The sequence below is a fragment of the Rhinatrema bivittatum genome, chromosome 1, assembly GCF_901001135.1.
Source record: "Rhinatrema bivittatum chromosome 1, aRhiBiv1.1, whole genome shotgun sequence".
In the NCBI taxonomy this organism is placed as follows: domain Eukaryota; kingdom Metazoa; phylum Chordata; class Amphibia; order Gymnophiona; family Rhinatrematidae; genus Rhinatrema; species Rhinatrema bivittatum.
The window spans coordinates 580477932-580502220 of record NC_042615.1 but is presented as its reverse complement, the minus strand read 5'-3'; the positions used below and the strand labels follow the sequence as shown (position 1 = coordinate 580502220).

General features: G+C 44.5%; 1 protein-coding gene across 4 annotated transcripts in view; it reads right to left on the bottom strand.

The window, feature by feature from the left end:
• Positions 1 to 244: 244 nt before the first annotated feature.
• Positions 245 to 24289, bottom strand: part of SPIN1 (spindlin 1) — a 255466-nt gene continuing 231421 nt past the window's right edge. For all 4 annotated transcript variants that reach the window (XM_029618305.1, XM_029618329.1, XM_029618321.1 and 1 more), the window contains one exon: positions 245 to 3788. In XM_029618305.1, coding sequence (XP_029474165.1) covers positions 3589 to 3788 — 200 coding nt within the window. In that variant the 3' untranslated portion in view covers positions 245 to 3588. The remainder of the gene's footprint in view (positions 3789 to 24289) is intronic.

The following is a 24289-nucleotide window of genomic DNA, read 5'->3' as shown; positions in this document are numbered from 1 at the left end:
AACAGATTGAAAGTGTTTATACTTCTAAATGCAGAGAACAGGGTACTGTCTACATTGTTTCAAAAAGAACAAAACAAAAACAAAAATACAAAACAAAAACATTCTAAAAGTGAAGTCATTTACCTACTATTAAAGAGTGAGCACAGAGACCTTTGAACTATACACATACTAAGAACCATCCAAATTGCACTAATGATGTAAGATACGAAAAAAATCCACAGCATTTGCAAGGAACCACACATGGCTGTAACCTACTTTATTAAAGGAACTGCAATCGCTTCTGTCTTTGGAAAATGTTTCTCTTTTTTTTTTAATTTTATTTTTTTTTTTAAGTAAACGTAAATTGATTTACTATGTCGTTAAGGGAGGGCTGTTCTATGAGACATGGACCTCGTAGGTTTACCATTCAATTAATTTTTAGGGGATTTGGCACAGAAAAAAACAAAAATATAGGAGTAACAAAGGTACAAAAACCCTGGAGAATTGTTTTGAAACTGTGATTTTGTTGACTTCTTAGAAACAGAATGATGGTCCTTTCAAATGCTGTATGACTCACAACTGGAATATTACCTTCTGTTGGCACTATGATTGCCTTACCAGTGCATTTAATCTTACTAACAACCATTGAAAACAGCACAATAAGCAAATTTACAAAAAAAAAAAAAAAAAAATAAAAATAAAAAATGGGGGAGCTGGGGATGAGAGAAACAAAAAACCCATTAACATGCAACTTTAGTTTGTTACATTTAACGTTCTACCTTCTAAGCATGCAAAAAAGGATGGTCTGCATTTTAAGTTGTCTTTTTGTTTATAATGTTTATACATGGCAGCCTGACATCACACACACACACACACACACATACACACACACAATATACATCAATACTACAGCAGGTAAATGAGGAAAAGGCCAATAAAATTTTATACAGATTCATGGCCTGCGTTGCCACACAAGCCCCATGATAATTTGGGAAAAACAATGTCGAACCTCCTAAGAACAAGGAACCAACATTTAGTTACCAGGGTAACGCAAGCACTGCATGCAGATCTGAAACATGAGCCTACAGCAGAAGCCCAAAGCAGATGGGCTGGGAGAGGAAATGGTCTCAAACCTCCAAAATGGTGGTGGTGGAGGAAATCCAATCGCAGCCCCTCAAAACCATTCCCTCCCCAAACAAAAATTAAAAAAACAAACAAACCCAGAATGTAACAGATACAAGGAACATTAAGAACCATCCCCCTACCCCCTCAAATTTATAGATCACATCCTTTACTGTGACAGCATGTGGTGAGCAGAAATGAAAAGCCAAACGTAAGTCTTAACTGCTAAGCGTTTTAGGAGACTTTTTTTTTTTTCCAAACACAATCACCATGTTCTTAAAATGTACAGCCCAATTTCATTGCATTTTCTTACTCACTTATGCCTGTGCATACTGAATACACTCACTCATTCTCGTGCCACAAATATCAACTTGGGCTCATGGAGCCAGGCTCAGCTTTGAGATTTACATGCAGGACTCTTTAAAGAGTCAATAGAAAAAAACCCAAAACAAAACACTTTACAGATCTGCAGGATGAAAAACACTGTGTGCAAATCTGCTCACTTTGTTCAAAAACACAAGAAACATATACGACTCTGGTATTTAGTGCCTAAGAACTGCATTGAGAAGCTATTTACTGAAAGACTGCCTTTGGTTGCCCAAGATGAAATACTGGACATACTGCAATAGTAGCAATAGACAAAGAATTAAGGTACTGTGTTATTTATAAGATGAGCATTAGTTACCATTCAACAAGAAAATGAGGCACAAACCTTAAGGCTAAAATATGAATCAGGCAAAAGATGAGTAGAAAGGGGATTGAAGAACTGAGTCTTCAATAGGTAGGACACCACATTAGAAGTCATCAGGGCCTCTGAAATCTCTGCAGGCAATTAGGCTAACACCTTTTGCATTTTTCCCTACAATTAGATACCCAAGTATCCTTTTCCCCTAGAGCGTTGACTGCCTTCATATACTCACATGAAGCTGTACTGATAAACTTGCAAAGCTCTACCTTTTAAACTATGTAACATGACAATTTTGTTGCTATACTGACCATATCCAGAGTTTCGATACACTTAAGCTGTCATTTTGCAACTGTTTAGATAACTATTCTGTAGAATTAAAACTGCACAAAGACTCTGATCTATTACTTATATCCATATTATAATGCAGAGGGCACCACCACTGAAACTACCAAGGTTTTACAAGATTGTATACTGCTGGCATCTAGAGTACTCGTGTCCAAGTAATAAACAGACATTAAATGGCCTACCTCAAGTAAGAATGCACACAGACAGTATACACCACAAAAAGATTATGACAGTTTGGGGGCAACAGAGCCTTTCCAAGGTAAACAGATACAAAATCAACAAAAATATCGCAAAAAGAAACAAAACTTCCTGGACAAAAAGATTTAAAATGACTCAGTGGACACAGGAGAAGGCACCGTGCATCTGTGTTGTAAAAGAATATGGTTCTCCCACCAATTTATGAACTTAATATATTTGACACTGGATTTATCTAACAAAACTGAAACTGAGGAAATGTCCAGGCAGAAAGTACAAATTAAGGGCCACTCTTGTTCAAGTGGACAGTGCAGAATTCAATCTAAAGTGATGTATGCTCAATGGGTAAACAACAACTGCAGGAGGAAAAATGTGTACAGTTCAAAATGGCCAAACTTTGTGCATTTTTTCCAAGGGCTATTTTTCTATAAAAGAGTCAAACATGCTTACATTTCCTAGTTCACAGATTGTGTGGGCTACTAACTTTCCCTTTAAACACAATTCTGACTGGTGTGGATATGCCTTGTGATTTCCACATTACTACAGACCCCCCTCCCCCCCAGGACATGCTATGTTTTGTTTTAAAAAAAAAAGGCCACCCCCAAAAACATAAACATACTCCTTAGAAAGGACAGTGGTTTGATTGCGAGTTAGACCTTTAACATTGCCCAAACATTTTCCCCTTTCAAACATTCTCTTCCAAAAGGTTTCAGAATCCATCGATAAATTGTCCAGAAAGGATTGCTGATAGCCAAGTCACACACATGAGATATATATATCTACTTGTGTAAAATTTATCTATCACTGCAGACACATACATACTTTAACATACACCAAGCCACACTCGTGTGGCAAGTGGGATAAAGGAAAAAATAGTTACTTTCCATGGAACAAGTAAAAAATATTTTTCTTTTTAAAGGGTTTCGACACTAGCTCAGCTTTTTTGCACAGCTTTATTTTGCAGATGCTCTCTTAGCTCCAGATCCTCCTCCCATTTCCAAATACTGATTTCCTGCAATAAGGAGTTCCTTTGCACAAGATGTATCACGTTTACATAAAATTGTTCTCTCTTCTGTGTGTGTGTATATGCGTGTTCTGAACGAAAAAAGAAAAAAAAAAGTTCCACAGGCAGAGATTGTGGGCTCGCAGGACATATAAGCTTTCATGAAACTGGAAAGCAGTCAAGTTTTTCTTTGTGTCTCTACAAATTTTACATTTAATTGTTCCACAAATTTGGCAAAAAAAGGTCAGTATCACATCTAGGATGTCTTCACCAAATCGTAGACATAAATATGGAAATCGTCATCAAACTTTATGAAATAGACTGAGGGTTTGGCTTCCACCTGATGAATGACCATGCCAGTCCTTTTTGAGCCATCTTCTTTGGCGTACTCCACCTGTTTGCCCACTAAGCTGTCTACTACTTCACCCGGCTCTCGCTCCGCTGGCGGAGAATCATCTAAATAAAAAGAAGAGGCAATATAAAATATGAATACAAGATACCAGTGCAAGGATAGTTATTAAAGCAACAGGAAAGTGTTTTCCCTACAAATATTTTGAAAATAAAGCTCCACAACCTGAAATACCTGATGCAAACCCCCCTCCCCCCCCAAAAACAGAGTCCATGATTTACTATATGAAATGAATGCAGAGAAACTAATGGTACAAGTTTTGGGGTACAGAAGAAGTGAGATATCAAGCTTCTAGTCCACATGGAATCTATTTCAACTCTTCTCACTATCATTTATGCAAGGGAGAAGCAAAGCACCATAAACTTTCATGTCTGGCTAGGCACTTCTCCAAATTCACCCCTTATCTTCTTCCTTCTGTAATTTAGCTTTTGCTCTAACAATCTTCGTGAGAGGGCACAACCTATGGCTCCCTTCAGAGCCTGGTACATATATACCCTCAATCCAACCTACAGATATCGGTGTTGTGCAAGGGCTGGGATTCCCTCATCTAGGGGGCTGTGAGCTGGGACAGCACCCACTTCATTTAACCATGATTAAAACTGGTTTCAAATGCATTATTAAGGTGATTCGATGTCTTCCATCAACTATAGTTCCTGTCTCAAACTTGCAATCCATGACAAGGCATGCCTATTTGTATATTTGGACACTACACGTGTACGTTTTACAATATACACACAGGGCCAGATTTTCGTACCTACATGCGCATGTTATACATACGCATGTTATAAAATCCGGGGTCGGTACGCACAAGGGGGTGCACACTTGTGCACCTTGCGTGCGCTGAGCCCTAGGGGAGCCCCGATGGCTTCCCCGTTCCCTCAGAGGCCGCCCCGGAATCGGAGAGGTCTCGGAGGGAGCTTTCCTTTTGCTCCCCCCCCCTTCCCCTAACGTGCCCCCCAGCCCTACGTAAATCTCCCCCCCCCCCCAGCGCACGATTCCCAGGCCCAGCGGCAGTGGAGAGGCCTCTGGCCACGCCCCAAGACCGCCCAACGGGCCTTTGCAAAATAGGCTCGGCGCACGTTACACGCGTAGGCTTTGAAAATCTGCCCGGCAGATTTTTGGCACCTCTAAGATTTCACGTGGTATGTAGCAGCTTGCTCTGTTGATAAAACATATTGCTGTTCCACATCTTTTAAAAATTATAGTAACAAGACATTCTTAGCCAATAGTGTTTTTGTTTTTCTTTTTTGTGTGTGTGGGGGGGGGGGGGGGGGGGGAGGGGGAGGGGGTGCGGGTTAATCTAGTCCTGGTTTTCCATGCTGCAAATATGGGATTTGTAGTTCTGATTTCCTCTGAGAAAAGAGCTAGAAATCCACACAATCAATGGGATAAAGCCAAAACTGCATCAGCCTCTCCTGGGGGGGAAATTGTATCAGTTAACCGGATCAGCAAACAAAAAGCAAAACTCCTCTCCTCCCCCCAATTAGAAAAGTCTGCTTACCATAAAAGGTGTTTTCCCCAGATAGCAGGATGATTTAGCCAGGGTTTCCGGGTGAAGTCATCCGACAGCATAGAGATGGAGCCATCTCTCCAAGCTTATAGAGCTTTGCTCTCCTGAGCACACCCTCTCCCCTCAGGTCACAATAAAGTATGTGTTAATAGAAGGCTGTCCAGGGAACAGGGTGGGTTTGCATGGCGAAGTCATCCTGCTTTCTACATAAAACACCATTTATGGAAAGCAAACTTGCTCCCCCCCCCCCCCCAATTGATAAGCAGGCTGAATTAGGCATGCTTTCTGGGAGTCCCAAGCTTAGGGTTGCTGTGAAGTTATGACTGACATGTGCGTCTAGCATTTTTTTTTTTTTTGCAACCTGGACTCCTCAAGGACAGTTGTCAACTGCCATGTGTCTTAAGATTGCTGTGCCCACTGAACTGCCGGAGGCTGATAGCTAGTCCAGACAATTGTGGGACGTGAAGGTATGAATCGATGACCATGTTGCTGCTTTGCAAATGTCTGACAAACTTCATGAAGGTGGGCAGCTGCTCACACTTTATGTGCTCTTACGGGCCCTCTAAGTTATGTTGAATTTACGTTATAGCAGAATTTAATATATTGGGTTATCAAGTAAGACAAGTTTCTTTGTTACTGCTGTTTTTAAGGCATTTGAATTATAAGAGACAGTGGAGAAGTGCACCTGTGACCGAGTTCGGTGTTTGTATTATGCTAAAGCCCATTTGCAGTCCAATGTGAAAATAAGAAATTGCCATGCTGGGTCAGACCAAGGATCCATCAAGCCCAGCATCCTGTTTCCAACAGAGGCCAAACCAGGCCACAAGAACCTGGCAAGTACCTAAACACTAAGAAGATCCCATGCTACTGATGCAATTAATAGCAGTGGCTATTCTCTAAGAAAACTTGATTAATAGCAGTTAATGGACCTCTCCTCCAAGAAACCATCCAAACCTTTTTTGAACCCAGCTACACTAACTGCACTAACCACATCCTCTGGCAACAAATTCCAGAGCTTTGCTGTGTGTTGAGTGAAAAAGAATTTTCTCCGCTTAGTCTTAAATGTGTTACTTGCTAACTTTATGGAATGCCCCCTAGTCCTCCTATTATTCAAAAGTGTAAATAATCTATTCATATCTACTCGTTCAAGACCTCTCATGATCTTTAAAGACCTCTATCATATCCCCCCTCAGCCATCTCTTCTCCAAGCTGAACAGCCCTAACCTCTTCAGCCTTTCCTCATAGGGGAGCTGTTCCATCCCTTTTATCATTTTGGTTGCCCTTCTCTGTACCTTCACCATCGTAACTATATTTTTGAGATGTGGAGACCAGAATTGTACACAATTGTGTGTAGTGTTTTTTCCCTTATGTTATTGCGTGGTTTAGGAAAAAATAGGTAGGGAGATTGATTGATTTAGGTGAAAAGCGGATACTATTTTTGACAAGAATTTTGGAAAAACCGACTAATGCTTGAAGCTGACTCACTCTCACAGCTACTAGGAAGAGAACCTTCCAAGTGAGATATTTTAAAGATACAGAATCCATAGGTTCAAAAGGGGAAGTCAGAAGTTTCTCTGTCCCAAGATACAGGAGTTTTACATATGGGAGGTTTAATTTGAAGTAGACCTTTCATACCTTTCATGAAATGGGATATAAATAGGTGAGTGGAAATGGAAGGTCCATCTCTTCTGTTGTGATATACTGCAATTGCACTGAGGTACACTTATGGAAGAAGTTGCGAGACCAGATTCAGATAAAAAAAAATGTTCATATTTGCATATGTTAAGTGTACAGAGAGAATGGGTTGATGGTGTTAGCAATACACCATGTGGAATATCTACACCATTTGAATACTTAGTTTCTGCAGGTGGAAAGTTCTCTTGCAGAAACGATGTCTTGAATAGAATGTGGTAAGTTGAAACGAACGCTTTCTGTTCAACATCCATGCCCATCAGATGGAGGGAGGAATGTAATGGATGGAAGAGAATTCCTCCTTGCATCAGGAGAACTGAATTGTTCCCTACAGATATTGGGGCCTGAACAGCAAGCTGTACTAGTTAGGCATACCAAGGTTGTCTCTTCCATGCCGGTGCGATTGGGATCATCCTCGCTTTGTCTTGAATGTATTTCTGGACTGTCGTGCAATCAGTGGAATTGGGATAAGAGCATAGATTAAGCCCTCAGACCAGGAGAGAAGGCATGCATCCTGAGATTCCCTGAATGGGTTTGGGTGAATGGAAATCTGTTCACCTTTCTGCTGTGTTTCGATGCGAATAGGTCTATCCACAGTAGGCTCCAGCAGTGAAATAAGTCATTTGCTACTTGCTGATTGACGGACCATTTGTGAGGGTGGAAGATTCTGCTGAGTGTGTCAGCCTCTGTATTCACTATTCCTGGTAGGTAGGTTGTTTGAAGGGTGGTAATGTTTTTGCCCATTCAAGATGTTTACCTCCTCCTTGCATAAGATCCAGGAACTGGACCCTCCTTGCTTGTTTATGTAAAACATGGCTACTTGATTGTCCAAGTGAATTGTTACACATCTCTTTAGTATATGACAAAATATGTGAAGAACATTCTTTATTGTGCTGAGTTCCAACAGACTGGTCCAGAAGGTTCATTCTTCTGGAGACCACAGGTCTTGTGTCTTGTAGTGGAGTAATGGGCTCCACATCCATGAGTGGATGTGTTTGTTGTGAGGATTAGCTGATGAGGTGGTATATAAAGGAGAATGCCTTTGGTCAAGATTGCTGTGTTAGCCACCACGCCATGGCTGCTTTCATAAACTGTGTTATTGTCACTCTGGTAGACATGGGCTGTTGGCACTGTGATCATTGGTTTTTCAAGCCTTACTGTATTCAACACGTGTAATCAAGTTTGCGGTACTGCATGATTCTACTGCCATGTGGCCCAGTAATACTAATATTAGGTGTGCTGTCGAGTAAAATGGTTGATGCAGTTGGAGACAGTGTAATATTTGGCTCTGTCTATGGGAAGGAATGCTCTCGCAAGGACTAGGTTTGTGTTTGTACCGATGAGTTGGAATCTGAGTGAGTGTTGATTTCTTGTATTTTATTTGGAATCCCAGATTCAAGATAATGAATTGTATCTGTTAGATGTATCTGAAGATTTTCCAAATTCGGAGAGACTACTAGCCAGTTGTCCAGTTAGGGAAGATCCATATTCCCTTCCTTTGCAGGTAAGCCACAGCCATCACTAGGCATATCATGAAGACTCTCAGGGCAGTTGAGTCCAAACGGCAGGACCTTGTTTTGGTAGTGATCCGATCCTATCTTGAAACACAGGTAGCACCAATAAGAACGGTAGATTAGAATGAGTATAAGTGTCCTTGAGATCCAGTGAACATCTAATCGTTGAATGGTAGTATTGATTTTAGGGATGGCATCTTGAATTTTTCTATGTGCAGATGCTTGTTGAGAGAAGGAAGGTCCAAAATTGGATGGAAGCCTTCCGTTTTCTTCGGGATGAGAAGTATTGAGAACAATAGACTGCTGTACTGAGGCACGGATATCTTGTGGCTTGTGTTCTGTACAAGTAGATTCTGGGCCTCCTGTGAAGGATCCCACAGTGGTGCCACTAAATATAAAATTGGGGCAGATATTGGTGGAAATACAATTTGTACCCATGGTGAATTATGTTTAATACCTATTTGTCCGTTATGTTGACGGACCAGGCCTTGAAGAAATGAGTTAATCTGCCTCTAACTTGAATTTGTAGCTGTACCTGGACTGGGCTCAAAAACCTTGAGGTTTGGCAGTTGTTGCTGTTTGAGGTCTTTCATTTCTCTGGCATCCCCTTTTCTGCAATGACTCGTTCTGCTGTTTGGGTGGTTGGTAAGGCGATGTCCGGTAAGGCTGATGCTGTCTATACAGTTTCCTTTGATAATATGGTCTTTTGTACTTGATTGTCCTCCTTGCTCTGCAGTGGACGTTATATATTAGCTATGTTCTTTTAAATTAAGGGACCAAGTCTCACAAATTAGTCTCCAAAAAGAGGTTGTCTCTGCAGCAGAAGATGTATGCTAATTTTTCGTGGGCATCCTCCCTGATAGCACTCATCCTAAGCCAAGCCATTCTGTGTGCCACAATACACACTGCTGAAGCATGGGCTGAGATGGGGAAAGGCCTCAGACTGATCGAAGGAGGTGTCTCAGTCTCTCCTCTAGAATGGGCAGCAGCTGCGGTGTCACTTGTTCTCTCAATCTGACTTTAAGAATAGTTTGAGCTTTTGTACACATTTGTAGAGGTACTGAGTGGTATTGTTGGATTTGTGAATTGAGCATAGAACTCTGGAATTCTTTGTAATCAGTCTAGGATCTTGTGGAGTATTAAGAGTGCAGTCTAGATTTCTTTGCCTTCTTCATAACAGACTACCACTACAGAGGTGTGTGGTAACTGCACCATTCTGTAGTGAGGGGACTTTTTTAGGTGAGATTTTAATCCATCTTCCATGCCACAAGTACCGTAATCCTGAAAAAGGACTCCTCCCCTGTCTTAACCAGAACAGTGTCTAGCTGGAGGTTCTGCAGGTATATCTAAAATCTTCAAGATGCCTAATGCTTCAGATCTCAGTTCTGGCATCTTGCCTATTTTTATGTTCAAACCTATTCCCAATTTTTCCACAAATTTGGAATAAGTTAAGTCCTCCAATGGAAAAAATTACTTGGGGGGGGGGGGTGTCTTCTGAAGGATCTGACAGGATGCCTGTGGAACTGCTCAGAGAACTCAATGGTGTATCTGGCAGGTCATCATCTGCAGGGGAAAGTTGTGGGATAGTTTCCTCTGTTGGCCCAGGAAATTCAAAGACATCTTCTATTGGTAGGGACCTCAGAAGTTCCTGTAATGGAGATTAGTCTCCACCTGGAAGGCTCACAGGAATAGTCACTGGTTCTATCTGAGAGTAAAATGATGTGAAAATCTTTTTTAGGATAGCAGTTATTTGTTCTATCACCTGGGAGGATTTAGTGCTCGGCAACAAAGGAGGGGCTTTCTCCAGCAGTACAAATATATGCTCCTGGGAAATTAAATAGAAAGGAGGAGAACTGTTACATTGGTAGTTAGGAGGTGGTATATAGTTGCCATCAAGATGGAAGAGTCTGGAAGTCTGATATGAAGCAGAGGAGATAGATCAGCAACGATATCTTTATCTTGTGATAAGTTCTTCTTGTAATTGATTCTGTCAGAGAAAAAGAAAAAAAAAGGTCTGAATATATTTTTCCCACTTTGAGAGGCACTAGAGAGGTTGCACTGAGGATGGAGATAGTCACTTGCTCTGAGAGGTTTCCCAGGTCCAATTCCCCATGTACATGAGGGGGTGCTGGTATTGTCCCTTTGTTTCTTTGCATAATGGTGGCTTTGTGTTACTTCACAAATGCATATTCATTGTGGATATCCTTAAAAACCTGGCCTATTTGTTGCACTCGAGGATCGGAGTTTGCCATCATTTCTAGATCCTACTGCATTTTTATTTAACCAATGAAAGCATTTAGATTTCTTTGTTATTAAAAAGCAGTGCAAACAAGGTTTGTATTTTTATTACTTAAAATGTAGGGAAATCTGATGTTTTGATCAAAAGCATGGTTTGGTTGATGTGCCCATGTGTCTGTTTTTGTAACTTTTTATTTAAACAAGGTACACATGCAAATACAGGTTCACCATGAACATAATCTTTATATTTGATACAATACAAAAATAATAACCATTTGTATAACAATACATTACATCAAAAGATGTGTCAGAATACATACAGTAGCCAAAGACTGCATGTTGGCTAATGAGCAATGGCCCATGTGTCTTTTGTATGTGGGTCATGAGATGCTAATGATTACAAGTCTGGAACAAATGAACAATTCTACGAGACCAGTTATCCTTTTATCTGAAAAGTTAGGGAAATTTCAGGATGGAAACCTAGATTGTAACATAGAAAATGATGGCAGATAAAGGCCAAAATGGCCCATACAGTTCCTCAGTAGCGAACCACGTGTCCACGCTAGATAGATTTATTGTATGTGGTGCATCTAACACTTACCTTTATTATATGCTGAAGTATTAAAATAATCTGTTCAGGATTTGTGCCTGTTCTGATATAAGGGTAAAAACTAGTTTGTCAGTAAAAAAGTGCATGTAGTCATTTTCAGTTTTCCTTGCGAATGATCAAGTAAGTTTACCTGTAAACATAGTTCTCCATAAATAGCATGATAAATACGCCATTTTGTTTGGAGCTTTAGCAAGTAGTAGACTCTCTAGGGAGGTGGGCAGGTATTGAGTATGGCTGATTTATCCTGTTTACAGCGAACCATGTTTACGAGTAAACAAACTTGCTTTCTCGGCCCACAAGGTGGCATAAATCTACCTTAACACATGAAGAGTCCCAAGTTAACTGCTTGCCCAAGGTTGCTCTTTGGGACATTCTGTCCAGATAATAGTGGGACATGAAGATGTGAACAGATGACTGTAGCAGCTTTGTTTATGTCTTCAATGAAAGTGGTTCTCTGTGAGCTTCTGATGTTACCATAGCTCTCACTTGATAGGCCTTGATAGTTTATAATCTGTAAGCCAGCCAGTGCTTAACAGTGCTCTATAGTCCATGTTAGGGCTAAAAAGCATTTCAGCTGGCCTTGAACCAGGGTCTGCTTGGCTCAAGGTGGTCTGGTATGTAAAGACATCAAATGACAGAAATCTAGGCCTAGATTGTTGAAAGCCTGGTGTATGGTCCTGCCCCTGAGGATCTGATTTGGTCCTCAGAGGATTCAAAATATATGAGATACTTGAAAAGTGAACCCGGCATTTAGACATCTAGGAGGCCAAGAGATGGTATGGGATCCCAATGGAATGCTCGCAAGATTTTACTCCTATTTATACTTATGTTATATGATGTGAAAGTCTTAAAGCTCTGTTTTAGTCCTGTAAGCAGAAGTTGTCTCAAGTATTGCCTGTGTTTATCCATTAAGAGGAATTACTGTGGAAACTGACCCGGACTGGCCAAGTGGACTGGATTTAAGCTTTATCCCAGCTATGAGCACTTGACAGATCTTACCCATTGAACTGTAGCTGCAGTACATCATGTCAGGAAATATTTATATTATTGCTTTATCCATTAAACAAGCATTAAGACATCATTCAACATGGCTTGTATTACAGGGGCTTTCAAATCTGACAGTCCACTAACCAAATAGGTTTTGTCCATATTGGGATCAAACACCACAAACAATTGAGAAGCTCAACAATAAGGCTAAGTCCGTTTTAGGTAATACGCCAGGGCTCTCTTGCAGTCCAAGGACTGAAGAGCTCATTTCTCCTTTATAGACATACAGTCTTGCGAAGAATGCTGGCAGAATAACTTGGTTAATTTGGAATGCAGACACCATTTCTATAAGGAATTTAGGGCGAGTTTGCGGAACAACCCTGTTGTGAAGAAGCTGCAGGTATAGTAGGCTCATCTTCATTGGGTGGTGCAGCAGAAGCAGACACCACTGAATATGTGCTCAGATATGCAGAGGTTGCAACAGCAGAAGCTTTGTTTAAACATGTCATTTACAGGGTCTAGAAACTTAACATTGTCATTTCCCGATGAGGCAGTCACTCAATCAATATTGGGATAATTGAAATCCTACATTACTACTGTGTTTCTATGTAAGGGGCCAATGTAATAAAATCCAGGCTAAATTTAAGCACAGGTTTTAGTTTACTTATGCACTTTTGTGGTACCACAAGAACTCATAAGCTAATAAGATGTAAATAAACCAGGAGCTGAAAACAGCCAAATGGAAAAAGATGTGCTAAAAATGTGATTTAAGGTGAAAAATCAGCATTAATGCAGAGAAGTGGTTTAAAAAAAGGCATACGGGGAGGTAGATGTCTAAGCCGTGGATGAAAATCTAAAGAGCAGCAAAACTTGTCAGCAAGCCTGTTATACGCTGCAGGCATTGCTTTGATGAGATATCTTATTTAATCCCCTAAAACAGTTTACTGTCCGGTGGTATAACAGGAGTGAAGGGCTGAGGGAAGGCTTGCAGTCCAATTAGTGGGTAAGGTCATCCTGGACACACACTGTTGTCTGCGGCCTCCGCAATGCTGGTATAGTATAGCAGCACTGACTGCCAGTGCCATAGCTAGGATCACCTTCACACTGATCAACACCCACGAGTCAGAATTCAGCAGATCCCTGGCAATTGGAGAAGAGGGTAGGAGAAAGAGTTGCTTACCTGAATAGGTGTTCTCTTAGGACAGCAGGATGTTAGTCCTCATATATGGGTAACATCAGATGAAGCCTAGCATAGAAAACTTGTCAAAGTATCTAGAACTGAAAAAGCACACTGAGCATGCCGCTATGCACGCATCCACGCGGGGCTCCCTCTTCAGTCTTATAATATAGAATTATGAACAAAAAAAAAAAAAAAAAGAGGAGAACATCTGTTACAGGTAAGCAACTCTTTCTCCTAGGTCAAGCAGGATGATAGTCCTCACATATAGATGAATACCTAGCTACAGGCTGCTCCCTTATACACATGGGACAAACAGCACTTAACTAGGTGCCAACAGCACAACAAATTAGTGCTGGTTGCAAGAGAGAGTCAGCCTGAACCTGAACAAAGGGCCTGAGACAGGAAGAGTTGGGTTTAATTACTGAAAAGGTTTCGCAGGACCGACTGGCCGAAATGGCTGTTAGTGTCTACCTTCCCCGTCTAAGCAGTAGTGTGAAGCAAAGGTGTGGAGGGAACTCCATATTGCAGCTTTGCAAATCTCGTCCATGGAGACCGCTCATAAGTGGGCCACAGAGGACGCCATGGCTTGAATGGAATGAACCTTGACATGGCCTCCCAGCTGTAGGTCTGCCTGCAGCGGAAAGATGCAGTCTGCTAGCCTGTTGGACAAGGTCTGCTTGGATACAGCAACTCCCAATCTATTTTTGTCAAAAGAAAGGAAGAGCTGCATGGATTGTCTGCCTGCTGTTCGCTCCAGGCAGAATGCTAAGGCTCTTTTGCAATCTAGACTGTGCAGAGTCCGTTCGCCCCATGTGAATGAGGCTTAGAAAAGAATGTTGGCAGGACAATGGACTGTAAGGTGGAAATCAGTCACCACCTTCTGTAGGAACTTAAGGTATGTGTGTAGGACCACCCGGTCGTGATAAAGCTGTTTAGGGTAGATAAGATACCAGAGCCTGAAGTTCGCTGACTGAGCTACCAAGAAAAGACCTTCCAGGTCAGGTACTTTAGGTCACAAGTGTGTAGGGGGCTCAAAGGGTGCCTTCAGATTGGCCAAGACCATGTTTAGGTCCCATGAAACCACAGGGTCTTAGGGGAGGTTTCAGCTGGAGTAGACCCTGCATGAAACTGCACACAATAGGCTATACTGAAATGGGCGAACCATTCACCCCCTGGTGGTAGGCCCCAATCGCACTGAGATGGTCTTCAAGCCAGCCTCCAAGATGTGCAGCAGGTAATCTAACAGCTTAGAGGTAGCACATGAGAACAGGTTCAACCCCTGGCTGTCACACCACACTGAGAATTTCCTCCACTTCAAATTGTAAGAATTCCTGGTGGAAGTCTTCCTGGACTCTAGCAGGATCTGAGAGACGCCCTCTGAGAGGGGCTGTAAGGTCATCCTTTTAACATCTAAGCCGTGAGGGATAAGGCCTGGAGGTTGGGAAGGCGCAGCCTTCCCTGATCCTGTGTTATGAGGTCTGGGGATGTTTCCACATGGATCGGCTCCTGCAGGGAGAGATCTTGCAGGAGCGGAAACCAGATCTGCCAAGGCCAATAAGGCAGGATGAGAAGCATGGTCCCTCGGTCTTGCTGGAGCTTCAGGAGAAGGAGGATAGGCATACACAAGAGGCCCTAGATCCAGTGGCAGGCAAAGGCATCCGATGCTTTCCTGCCTTTCCGCCAGGGTAGAGAGTAGAACTGACTGCTTCCCCCTGCAACAAGAAAGTAAAAGAGGTCCATGTCCGGAGCTCCCTAAAGGTGGAAGATCTGGTTCGCTACCTCCTGCTTCAGGGACCACTTGGGTGGTTGGCAGGACTGACTTAAGTCACCCGCCAGCATATTTGCCTGTCCCAGCAAATATCTGGCTCAGAGATGGATGTCTTGGGACAGAGCCCATGATCAGATCTGGACTGCCTCCTGACAAAGGAGGAACGATCCCGTGCCTCCTTGCTTGTTGAGGTACCACATCGCTACCTGACTAAGTCTGGATGAGCACAACCTTGGTGGTCAGTTGATCTCTGAACACTCAAAGGGCATACTGGATTGCCTGAAGCTCAAGGAAGTTGATCTGGCATCGTTCCTCCTGTGCTGACCAGTGACCCTGGATTTGAAGATCCAATAGGAGCCCCCCAGCACATGTGAGAGGCATACATGGTGAGTATAACTTGAGTGGGGAAGCCTAAATCGGAACCCCCACCTTTAAGTTGTGAAGAACCATCCACCACGATAGGGAATCCCGAAGTAGTGGAACGACTCAGATGCTCGTCTGAAGGTCCTGAGTAGCCTGGTGCTATTGGGACCACAGGGTCCGCTGTGCCCTGCGCATGTGAAGGCGAGGAAGGGGAGTGACGGACAGTCACAGCCATGTGTCCCAGCAAGCATAACATGCTGCGCACAGAGATCTGGCAAAGCTGAGAGATCGCTTCTGCTAGAGAAGATAAACTGAGTGCCCGATCCCTGGGTAAGAACGCTCGAGCCTGCACAGGGTCGAACCTGGCACCAATGAAGTCCAGGTTCAGGGACAGGACCAGCTGGGACATTGGGTTTCCTAGTCATTTACCCCATGTCTCCAAGACCCAAATGGTAACTTGTAAGGACTGCAGTGCTCCCCTGCCTGGAGATGCTCTTGACAAGCCAGTCGTCCAGGTAGGGATGGCCTGCACTCGCAGCTTCCTCAGATACGCTGTCTCTACAGCAAGGCACTTCGTGAAAACGCGGGGTGCAGAAGCCAGACCAAAGGGCAGCACCGTGTACTGAAAATGGTGTTCACCCCCGCAAACCAGAGGTATTGCCAGTGGATACAGGCAAACCCTATCTGGGCATAAGCGTCTTGAAGAACAAGGGAGCAAAGCCAGTCTTCCCCTGCACAGGAGAGGAATAAGGCACCCAGTGAGACCATCTTGAACTTCTTCCATATGAGGAATTTGTTCAAGGCCCTCAAGTCCAAAAATCGGACAAAGGCCTCTTGTTCTCTTTGAGATGAGGAAATACCTGGGAGTAGAAGCAGTTTCCCTGATGTCCAGGAGGGACGGGTTTGACCACCCTGGCCATTGTGAGGTAGAGAGCTCCTTGAGTAGTAGCAAATTAGGAAACGAAGGCCCCCAAGAAGGACACAGGGGAGAGTCCGGAGGAACCTCCTGGAAATTTAACCTGTACCCCTGATGGACAATGGAGAGGACCCACTGATCCAAGGTGATGGCCGTCCAACAGTCCGCAAAGGACTGCAGCCGACCCTTGATCAGAGGGTTTGCCGCCAGCTGCATGGGTAACTGGCTTAGATTCCCTCACAGCCAGTCAAAAACTGGTGGTAGGAGTCTGTTGAGGTGCCAGCTGAGTTCTAGAGGTGTCCTGTTGTCTAGGGTGAGACCTTTCAGCCTGTTGAGATTGTGCCCTATTAGTTGGAGGGTATTTCCTCGGGCGATAAAATGGGTGTTGAAGTCCCTGCCTCGAGGATTTTTCTTCTACCCGAGGACTGTGGGTCTGAGGTGCTAGCTGAGAGATGCTGCAGGGATTCATGATGATCTTTCAGCTGAGCTCCACCTCCTTAATCTCGTCTCTGAAGAGAGATTCTCCCCGGCACAAGTAAGTTGGCAATATGGACTTGCACTTCTGGTCGGAGATCGGAGGCTCGTAGCTAGGCCATATGACAAGTACTGATGACTGCTAAAGCTACTTTTGCTGCTATCTCAAAGACATCATATGCGGACCTAACCTTATGTTTGTCCCATTCCAATCCCTGCTGTACAACCTTCAGGAAGTCCTCATGGAGTTGAGGGAGGCGGTCTACCAATTCCTGGACCTGTTTCCAGAGAATACTGACTCATAATTGGTAGCAGGCAATGCAGGCCGCCAACATAGATCCCTAGAAAACCTTGCAGCCCAGGGCATGTAGGGCCTTGTGCTCACGTTCTGGAGGAGCTGAGGCATAGGTATGGAACCTCTGCTTTCTTGAGGGCAGACTCCACCACCACAGATTGGTGTGGGAAGTGGCACTGCTCAAACCCATTGGATTGAAACTGCATCCACGAACAAAATCCAGCATCTTGTGGCTGGAGTCTTCCTCAGTCAGGAGCTGGAAGGGCACCAATTCCGCCATGGCTTGTACGAAGCATGCGAATGTCAAGTCCTCTGAAGGGGAGCAGTGTCTCTCCTCTGGAGAAGAGGGTTCAGAAAGCAGGTCCTCAGAATCCTCTGAGAAAGAGAAGGAAGGCTTGTCCTCCCACAGGTCATAAGGAGTGCTATTTTCTCTTAGACTACCCGGTGACACCAGTGGGGGAGCCCGAAGTGTAGTCTTGGGCCGGGGTGCCTGGGGCACTGAGTCCTGAGAGCAGCAAAGGCACCAATGGACCCGCAACACAGGGCACAGTGGCCGCAGAATCGGCTGTGGAAGAGGAACCACCAGCCCTGCCAGCCCTCCTTCGTCTGAGGAATCAGTGATGGGAATGGCTGCCGATTGTGGCCTCACCAGTGGCCCCGTGGCAGCAAGGGCTCCCAGGCATCGGCATAGGCAATGCACAGAGGAGCAGATCCAACTGCTCCAGCAACAGTGCCAGTATGGATGGTGCAGGATCCAGAGGTGGTGGTTGCCCTGAGGGGGCCAGTGGCTCGATGCCTTGTAGGGCTTGTCCTACTGCCAACCGCACTCTGTACTCCAACTCCTCCTCGAATACTGTCGATGACAGTACAACTTGAGGAGTCATAACCTGGTCTCCCTTGGAGCTCTGAGGGAGACTGGTGCCCGGCACTGAAACCAATGGGGACCGCCTCGGGCTCTTGGCCTCAATGGGCGATGTCTTCTTGGCACAAGGCTGCTTCAGAAGTGTCTGATGATGCCAGCACCTTTCCAAACTTGGAGCCATGGGAGGAAGGTGACATGCCTGTGCTTTGACTCCTCCTGATGCTCGGCCCGATCTTTCCTCAGCACAGAGGGTGACGGCGATGATCCAGACATAGACAGGGAAGAAATAGAACAGGCCGGTCCCCAGCACCTAATTCAAGCAGAGGAACTGGCAAAGGAGAAGACAGGACAGGACCAGTACTTACAGGGTCCTCCTTGCCCTGAGGTGTTGATGCCCCTCGATACAGATGTCCAGGGTTCAGACTTTCTGGCCCCAAACAAATTGTCCATCTTATCCAGGCGTGCTCGGTGACCCTTGGAGGTCATTGAGCACAACAAGAACAACTGAGCTCGTCGTGCGATGCCCAGAGGCACAATATACAGAACTCAAGGGAGTCTATATTGGACAATGTCTGGCAGCACTGGGGGCAGCGGTAGAACCCAGATGATGCCATAGAAATAAGTAACTGCCAAGTGATCAATGGCCAGTAGCCACTGGGTGACAGCACCATTGGTAATCAACCACAAACAATGAGGTACTTACTGCAATGCCTCTAAACAAGGGCCAGGAAAGGATGGAGGGACCCGGCGTAAGAAATGAATGAGAAAGGAACTCAAAACCGTTTTCTGAAAGAAAAAAAGCATGAGCTCCACATTCGCGAGATGAATGCTCCGTGGAAAAAAAAAGAGACCAAAGAGGGCTCTGCTTGGACGCGTGAATAGTGGAATGCTCAGTGTGCTTAGTCAAAGTTCTAGAAACTTTGACAGACGTTTTCTGTGCCAGGCTCCATCTGATGTCACCCACATGTCAGGACTATCATTCTGCTTGTTTTAGGAGAATAAGTTCAATCTGCTGTCCCTCACCAGGACAGGTTGCCCAAGGATGGGAAGCTCTACAGAATGAAGGGCTCCTCAATCAGCCCAGCATGGTGAGTGAGGTAGTTGTCTCAGGGTCTACATAGGGTGTAGAGAGGAATGTGCTGGTGATGTTTGACAAGACAGACTTTCTGATATCAAAGCTTATTATGCACTGGGTAGTGCAGAATTGGGCTGTAGTGTTTTTGCTCTCTCTGGAGAACAAATGCAATATGATAAATGCAAATAGCCATTTAACAGCTAACCAGGAGATAAGTCTGTCCATGCTTGGGGCAATTTGGACACCAGCCTCACTCCCTGCCCCAGCATCCCCACCTCTAAGTGCTCCTGTCCTGGCCTCTTTTTGGCTTGCAGAAGTTATTTGTTTACATATAAACATCTCATTTCTACAAGGGATTTGACCCTCCTCTACTATAAAGCTGTATTTGCCTTTACTAGCGACAGCTTGGGCTGTTTTACTCACCTTCTGACCTGGGAGTTTGTTTTCTAGCATTACAAAAACACATGCAAAGCAGTTTCACCCTTAGTATACATCCTTGCATTGCAGGATAATATCCAATAGGTTCATTAACATAGGATTTGGATGCAAATGTGCTAATGCTAGTGTAAGTTTTAACCTATATTTTAGCATATAATTATGTAACAAGGTTTTTTGCATTGAATATCAGAGTTAAATGTTTTTGTTTTTTTTACTTATACATTTTTAATTTAACAAAGCAAATAAAAACAAGACACTGTCAGGAAAAATGGAGGACAAGAAAAAACACACTTTCCATCAACTGAAGATGGAAGACTATCCATAAGTGTCCTCACACTAAACAATAAGAAATTGAAGTTAAAGGAGGACAGACAGAAAAGATTGGGAGATAAGGAAAAACTGCATAAGGAACCACATTAACAAGAGGAAAAAAAGAAGCCTTTACATTAGTATAAATCAAGATTTCTAAGATGTCATGGGAACGGGAGAAGACATTAATATTCTTCTAGCATTAAGAAAGGATTTAAGCTGCTGAGGGGAAAAGATCAGAACGATTGTAAGATAAATGTGGCTCCCAAATCTAAAGTATCTTTCCTTAAGGCCAGGAAACCCCTTCTCATTTCCTAAGAAACTAAAAATAAGGAAAAATTCTTACTTTCTGATCATAAAAATAATTCATATTTTTTTTAAATACAAAAACATTACATAGCTTAGATCAGATTCAGAAACAAAAGGAGATTAAAAGGGTTGCTCTTTCAATAATCTCTAGGCCTGTGCCTCCCAAAAAAAAAAAAAAAAAATCAAGTTTGCCATAGGTATACTATTAACTTCTTGATCTACTTGACCACACGATTGAGGTGAAATTGATAGTAAAATCTAAATAGAAGGAAACTTATCAAGCAAAATTTTTAGGAGTTCAACAAAGTATCTTAAAGTCACCAGAGACAATTCTCCAATCTTAGGGAAATTCAGGAGTTGTAGATTGAACCTACGTGAAAAGTTTTCCTGACTATTCTTTGAGAAAGCAAACCATGATCCTGAACCATGGTAGTTTGTACAAATTGAATTTTTGCCACATCTTGCTTTAGAACATTCAACTGAGTCATGTTGCTGGAGAAATAAATCATGCCTTAAAACCTGGGGGGGTCTAATTTACCCAGGACTGAATCCATTTTTTAACAGACAGCCAAAACTTTGCTGAACTGCTCCATAAGTTTCCACAGCCGGTTTCTTAAGCCTGCCACATAATTCACTCAGTACCAGACTAATGGAGGAGCCAGCCCCACAAACAAATTCAGTGGCAACATTAATTTGAAGGTCCAGAGTAAGTTTGAGTGGAAAAATGAAAGCTAAAGCAGAGTTTCTTACCTGTAACAGTTGTTCTCCAAGGACAGCATAATGTTAGTCCTTATACATGGGTAACATCATCAGAAGAAGCCCAGCATAGAAAATTGTCAAAGTTTCTAGAAACTTTGACACACTGAGCAGGCCCAGCATGCCTGCATCCACGCGGGCTCCCTCTTCAGTCTTATATCCTAGAATTCACGAAAAATAAAACAAACCTAAAGAAACCCAAATCCGTGGGATAGCGGGTTGCATGAGGATTAACATCCTGCTGTCCTTGGAGAACACCTGCTACAGGTAAGCCACTCTGCTTTTTCAAGGTCAAGCAGGATGGTAGTCCTCACACATGGGTGAATGCGTAGCTACAGGCTACTCCTAAACATAAGATGTGCAGCATTTAACAGGTGCAAACATGCACAACAACTAGCACTGCTATAACACTGGGAGAAAGCCCGCACCTGAACCAGGGTCCGAGGTAGGAAGAGTCGGGTTTTATGGTGTGGAGAGTACGTGCAGTTGCTCTCCTAGGACAGCAGGATTTTAGTCATCACATGTGGGTGACATCATCCGATGGAGCCTGCTATCTGCGTGAGGTCCCACTTATATAGCAAAATACAAGCGAGAAAAAACAAACTGAAGGTGAACCCAATATCGTGGGGAGTTGTCCAAGGACATCTTGCTGTCCTTGGACAACACCTGTTGCAGGTGAGCAACTGCGCTTTATCCTAGGACAAGTAGGACGGTAGTCCTCATATGTGGGTGATTACAGAGCTCCAGACTGCCCCATTCAACCAGAGAGACCCACATTAGCCGAACAAGGTGCCAATGGGCACAACAATTGCGGCACTGTGGGGAACGGGTCTGGTCTCACAGAGAGCACAATGAAAGATAGTTGGTTTCAGGACTGGAATAGATCGCACAGGACAGACTGGCCAAAAGCACTGTTCTGGCAACTATCCCTGTTGAGGCAGTAATGAGCCATGAAAGTGTGGAGAGAACGCCAGGTCGTGGCCCTGCAGATTTCGACAGGCACCGCACGCAGATGGACCACTGACGCCATAGCCCTTACAGAGTGAGCCTTCACCCTGCCAGCTCGTAGCAGAAGGCAATGCAATCTGCTAGCCAGTTGGATAGGGTCTGCTTCCCCACTGCTACTCCCAGTCTATTGGTGTTAAAAGACACAAAGAGCTGGGTAGACTGACTCACTGTACAATCCAAGTAGAAAGCGAGTGCCCGCTTGCAGTCCAGGATGTGGAGAGCACGGTCCCCCGGGTGAGAAAGGCTGTGGGAAGAACGTGGTCGAGGATGAGGGGCAAGCTGCCATTCCTCTTTGGAATGAGGAAGTACCTTGAGAAGAAGCCGTGGCCCCACTGCTCATGGGGGACCGATTCTACCGCATCCACTGCTAGAAGAGCGGAAAGTTCTGATTGAAGGACAACCTGATGGGTGGGCGGGTCCCAAGACAGACATAGGGAAACACTACCTGGAGTCTGCTGAAGTTCAGATGGTAGCCCTGGCAAACAATGGAGCTCGAACATCAAAGGTGGAGGCTTGGGCACCGTTATGGGGGCTGGTGGTGCCGGCAGCTCGATGCTCTAACACTGAGCACTGCCGATTGCACTCCGCGGTCCAACTCCTCCTGAAAGTCCTGAGTAATAAGGCTGATGGAGGGAGACAAGGTGTTGCCGGCACATCCTTGGAAGGTTCACGAGGTATGGCGCCCAGCACCGCTGCTGGTGGGGAAATGCCTCTGGCTACTGGGGGATGGGGCCTCCAAGTGGCCAGTGCTGCTTCGATGGTGGCTCGGCAGCTGCCAATGCTGCTCCGGAACTGGACCCGTGGCAGGACGATGACTGGTGTCTATGCTTCCTGGATTTCTGGCGCTCAGCCTGGTCTTTCCCCGGCACGGAGGAAGACTGACCCCAAGGTTAGGGGGGGGGAGGGGAGATACCACCAAGAATTTATATCCCTCTCCCCGGTCCTTAGGGGTACTGGAGAGCAGGACCGCCAGGGGAAGAGACTGGGATGGTTCCCCGTGGTCCTTGGGCGTGGAGGATACTGAAGCCGAAGTGGACAGTTTTGGAGAGCCGAAGAGCTTCTCCATTTTATCCAGGCATGCACGATGCCCTTTTTGGGTAATTTGGTCACAGAAACGACACCCCCGGATATCATGCGAGGCCCCCAGGCAGAGGATACACACCTCATGCAGATCCATGATAGACATGGTCCGTGGGCACTGGGGGCACAGTCGAAAACCTAACACCATCAAAAAATGAGGCCAGCGTGCGGTCGATAACCAACAGGCACCACGGTGCAAGAGTCAGGAATCGACCACGAATAAAGAAGGCAAAAGCCAAGGGTACCTATCGAACTGAGGAACCGAATGCAAAGGGGGACCAGACACAGAAAAAACCCTGAGAAGACAGAAAACACTTGAGAATTTGGAGCTTCATCAACCGTGAGGCTACTGCACATCGGAAGAGACTAAAGGGGTACCTCGCATGGACGCACGGATAGCAGCGGGCTCCATCAGATGTCATCCACATGTGAAGACTACCATCCTGCTTGTCAGAGAACTCCAGGTCACCACCCTGCAGATCTCATGTAAGGGCACTGCACGCAAGTGAGCTACTGAAGTTGGGATAGCTACTGAAGCAGACATAGCTTGAACCAAATGAGCTTTGACATGGTCCTCAAGCTGCAGTCCCGCTTGTGCATAGCATAAAAAAAATACAGTCCGCTAGCCAGTTGGATAAGGTCTGTTTGGATACTGTGACTCCCAACCTGGGCCCTTTTACAGTAGTGAGTTTGCAGGACTTGCTCACCCTGGTGAGAGTGTGGCCTTGGATAAAAGGTGAGTAGGACAATGGATTGAGATGGAACTTCGTATGTGTATGCAAAACCACTTTATCATGGAAAAGTTTTGTATACGGTGGGAATGATACCAAAGCCTGAAGTTCACTGACCCTGCGTGCTGAGGTGACCACCAGGAAGATGACCTTCCAGGATAGGTACTTCACATTGCAAGACCTCAGGGGCTCAAATGGTGCCCTCATGAGATGAGTCAAGACCATGTTGAGGTCCCAGGAGACTGCTGGGTGCATTATTGGAGGCTTAAGATACAGTAAACCTTGCATAAAACACCCCACAAATAGATGGGTGGATATGGACGTGCCATCCATCCCCTGATATGCCCCATGGCACTAAAGTGAACTCTCATGGAGGTAGTCTTCAAGCCAGCCTCAGACAGATGCAACAGGTAGTCCAAAAGTCTCTGCGTAC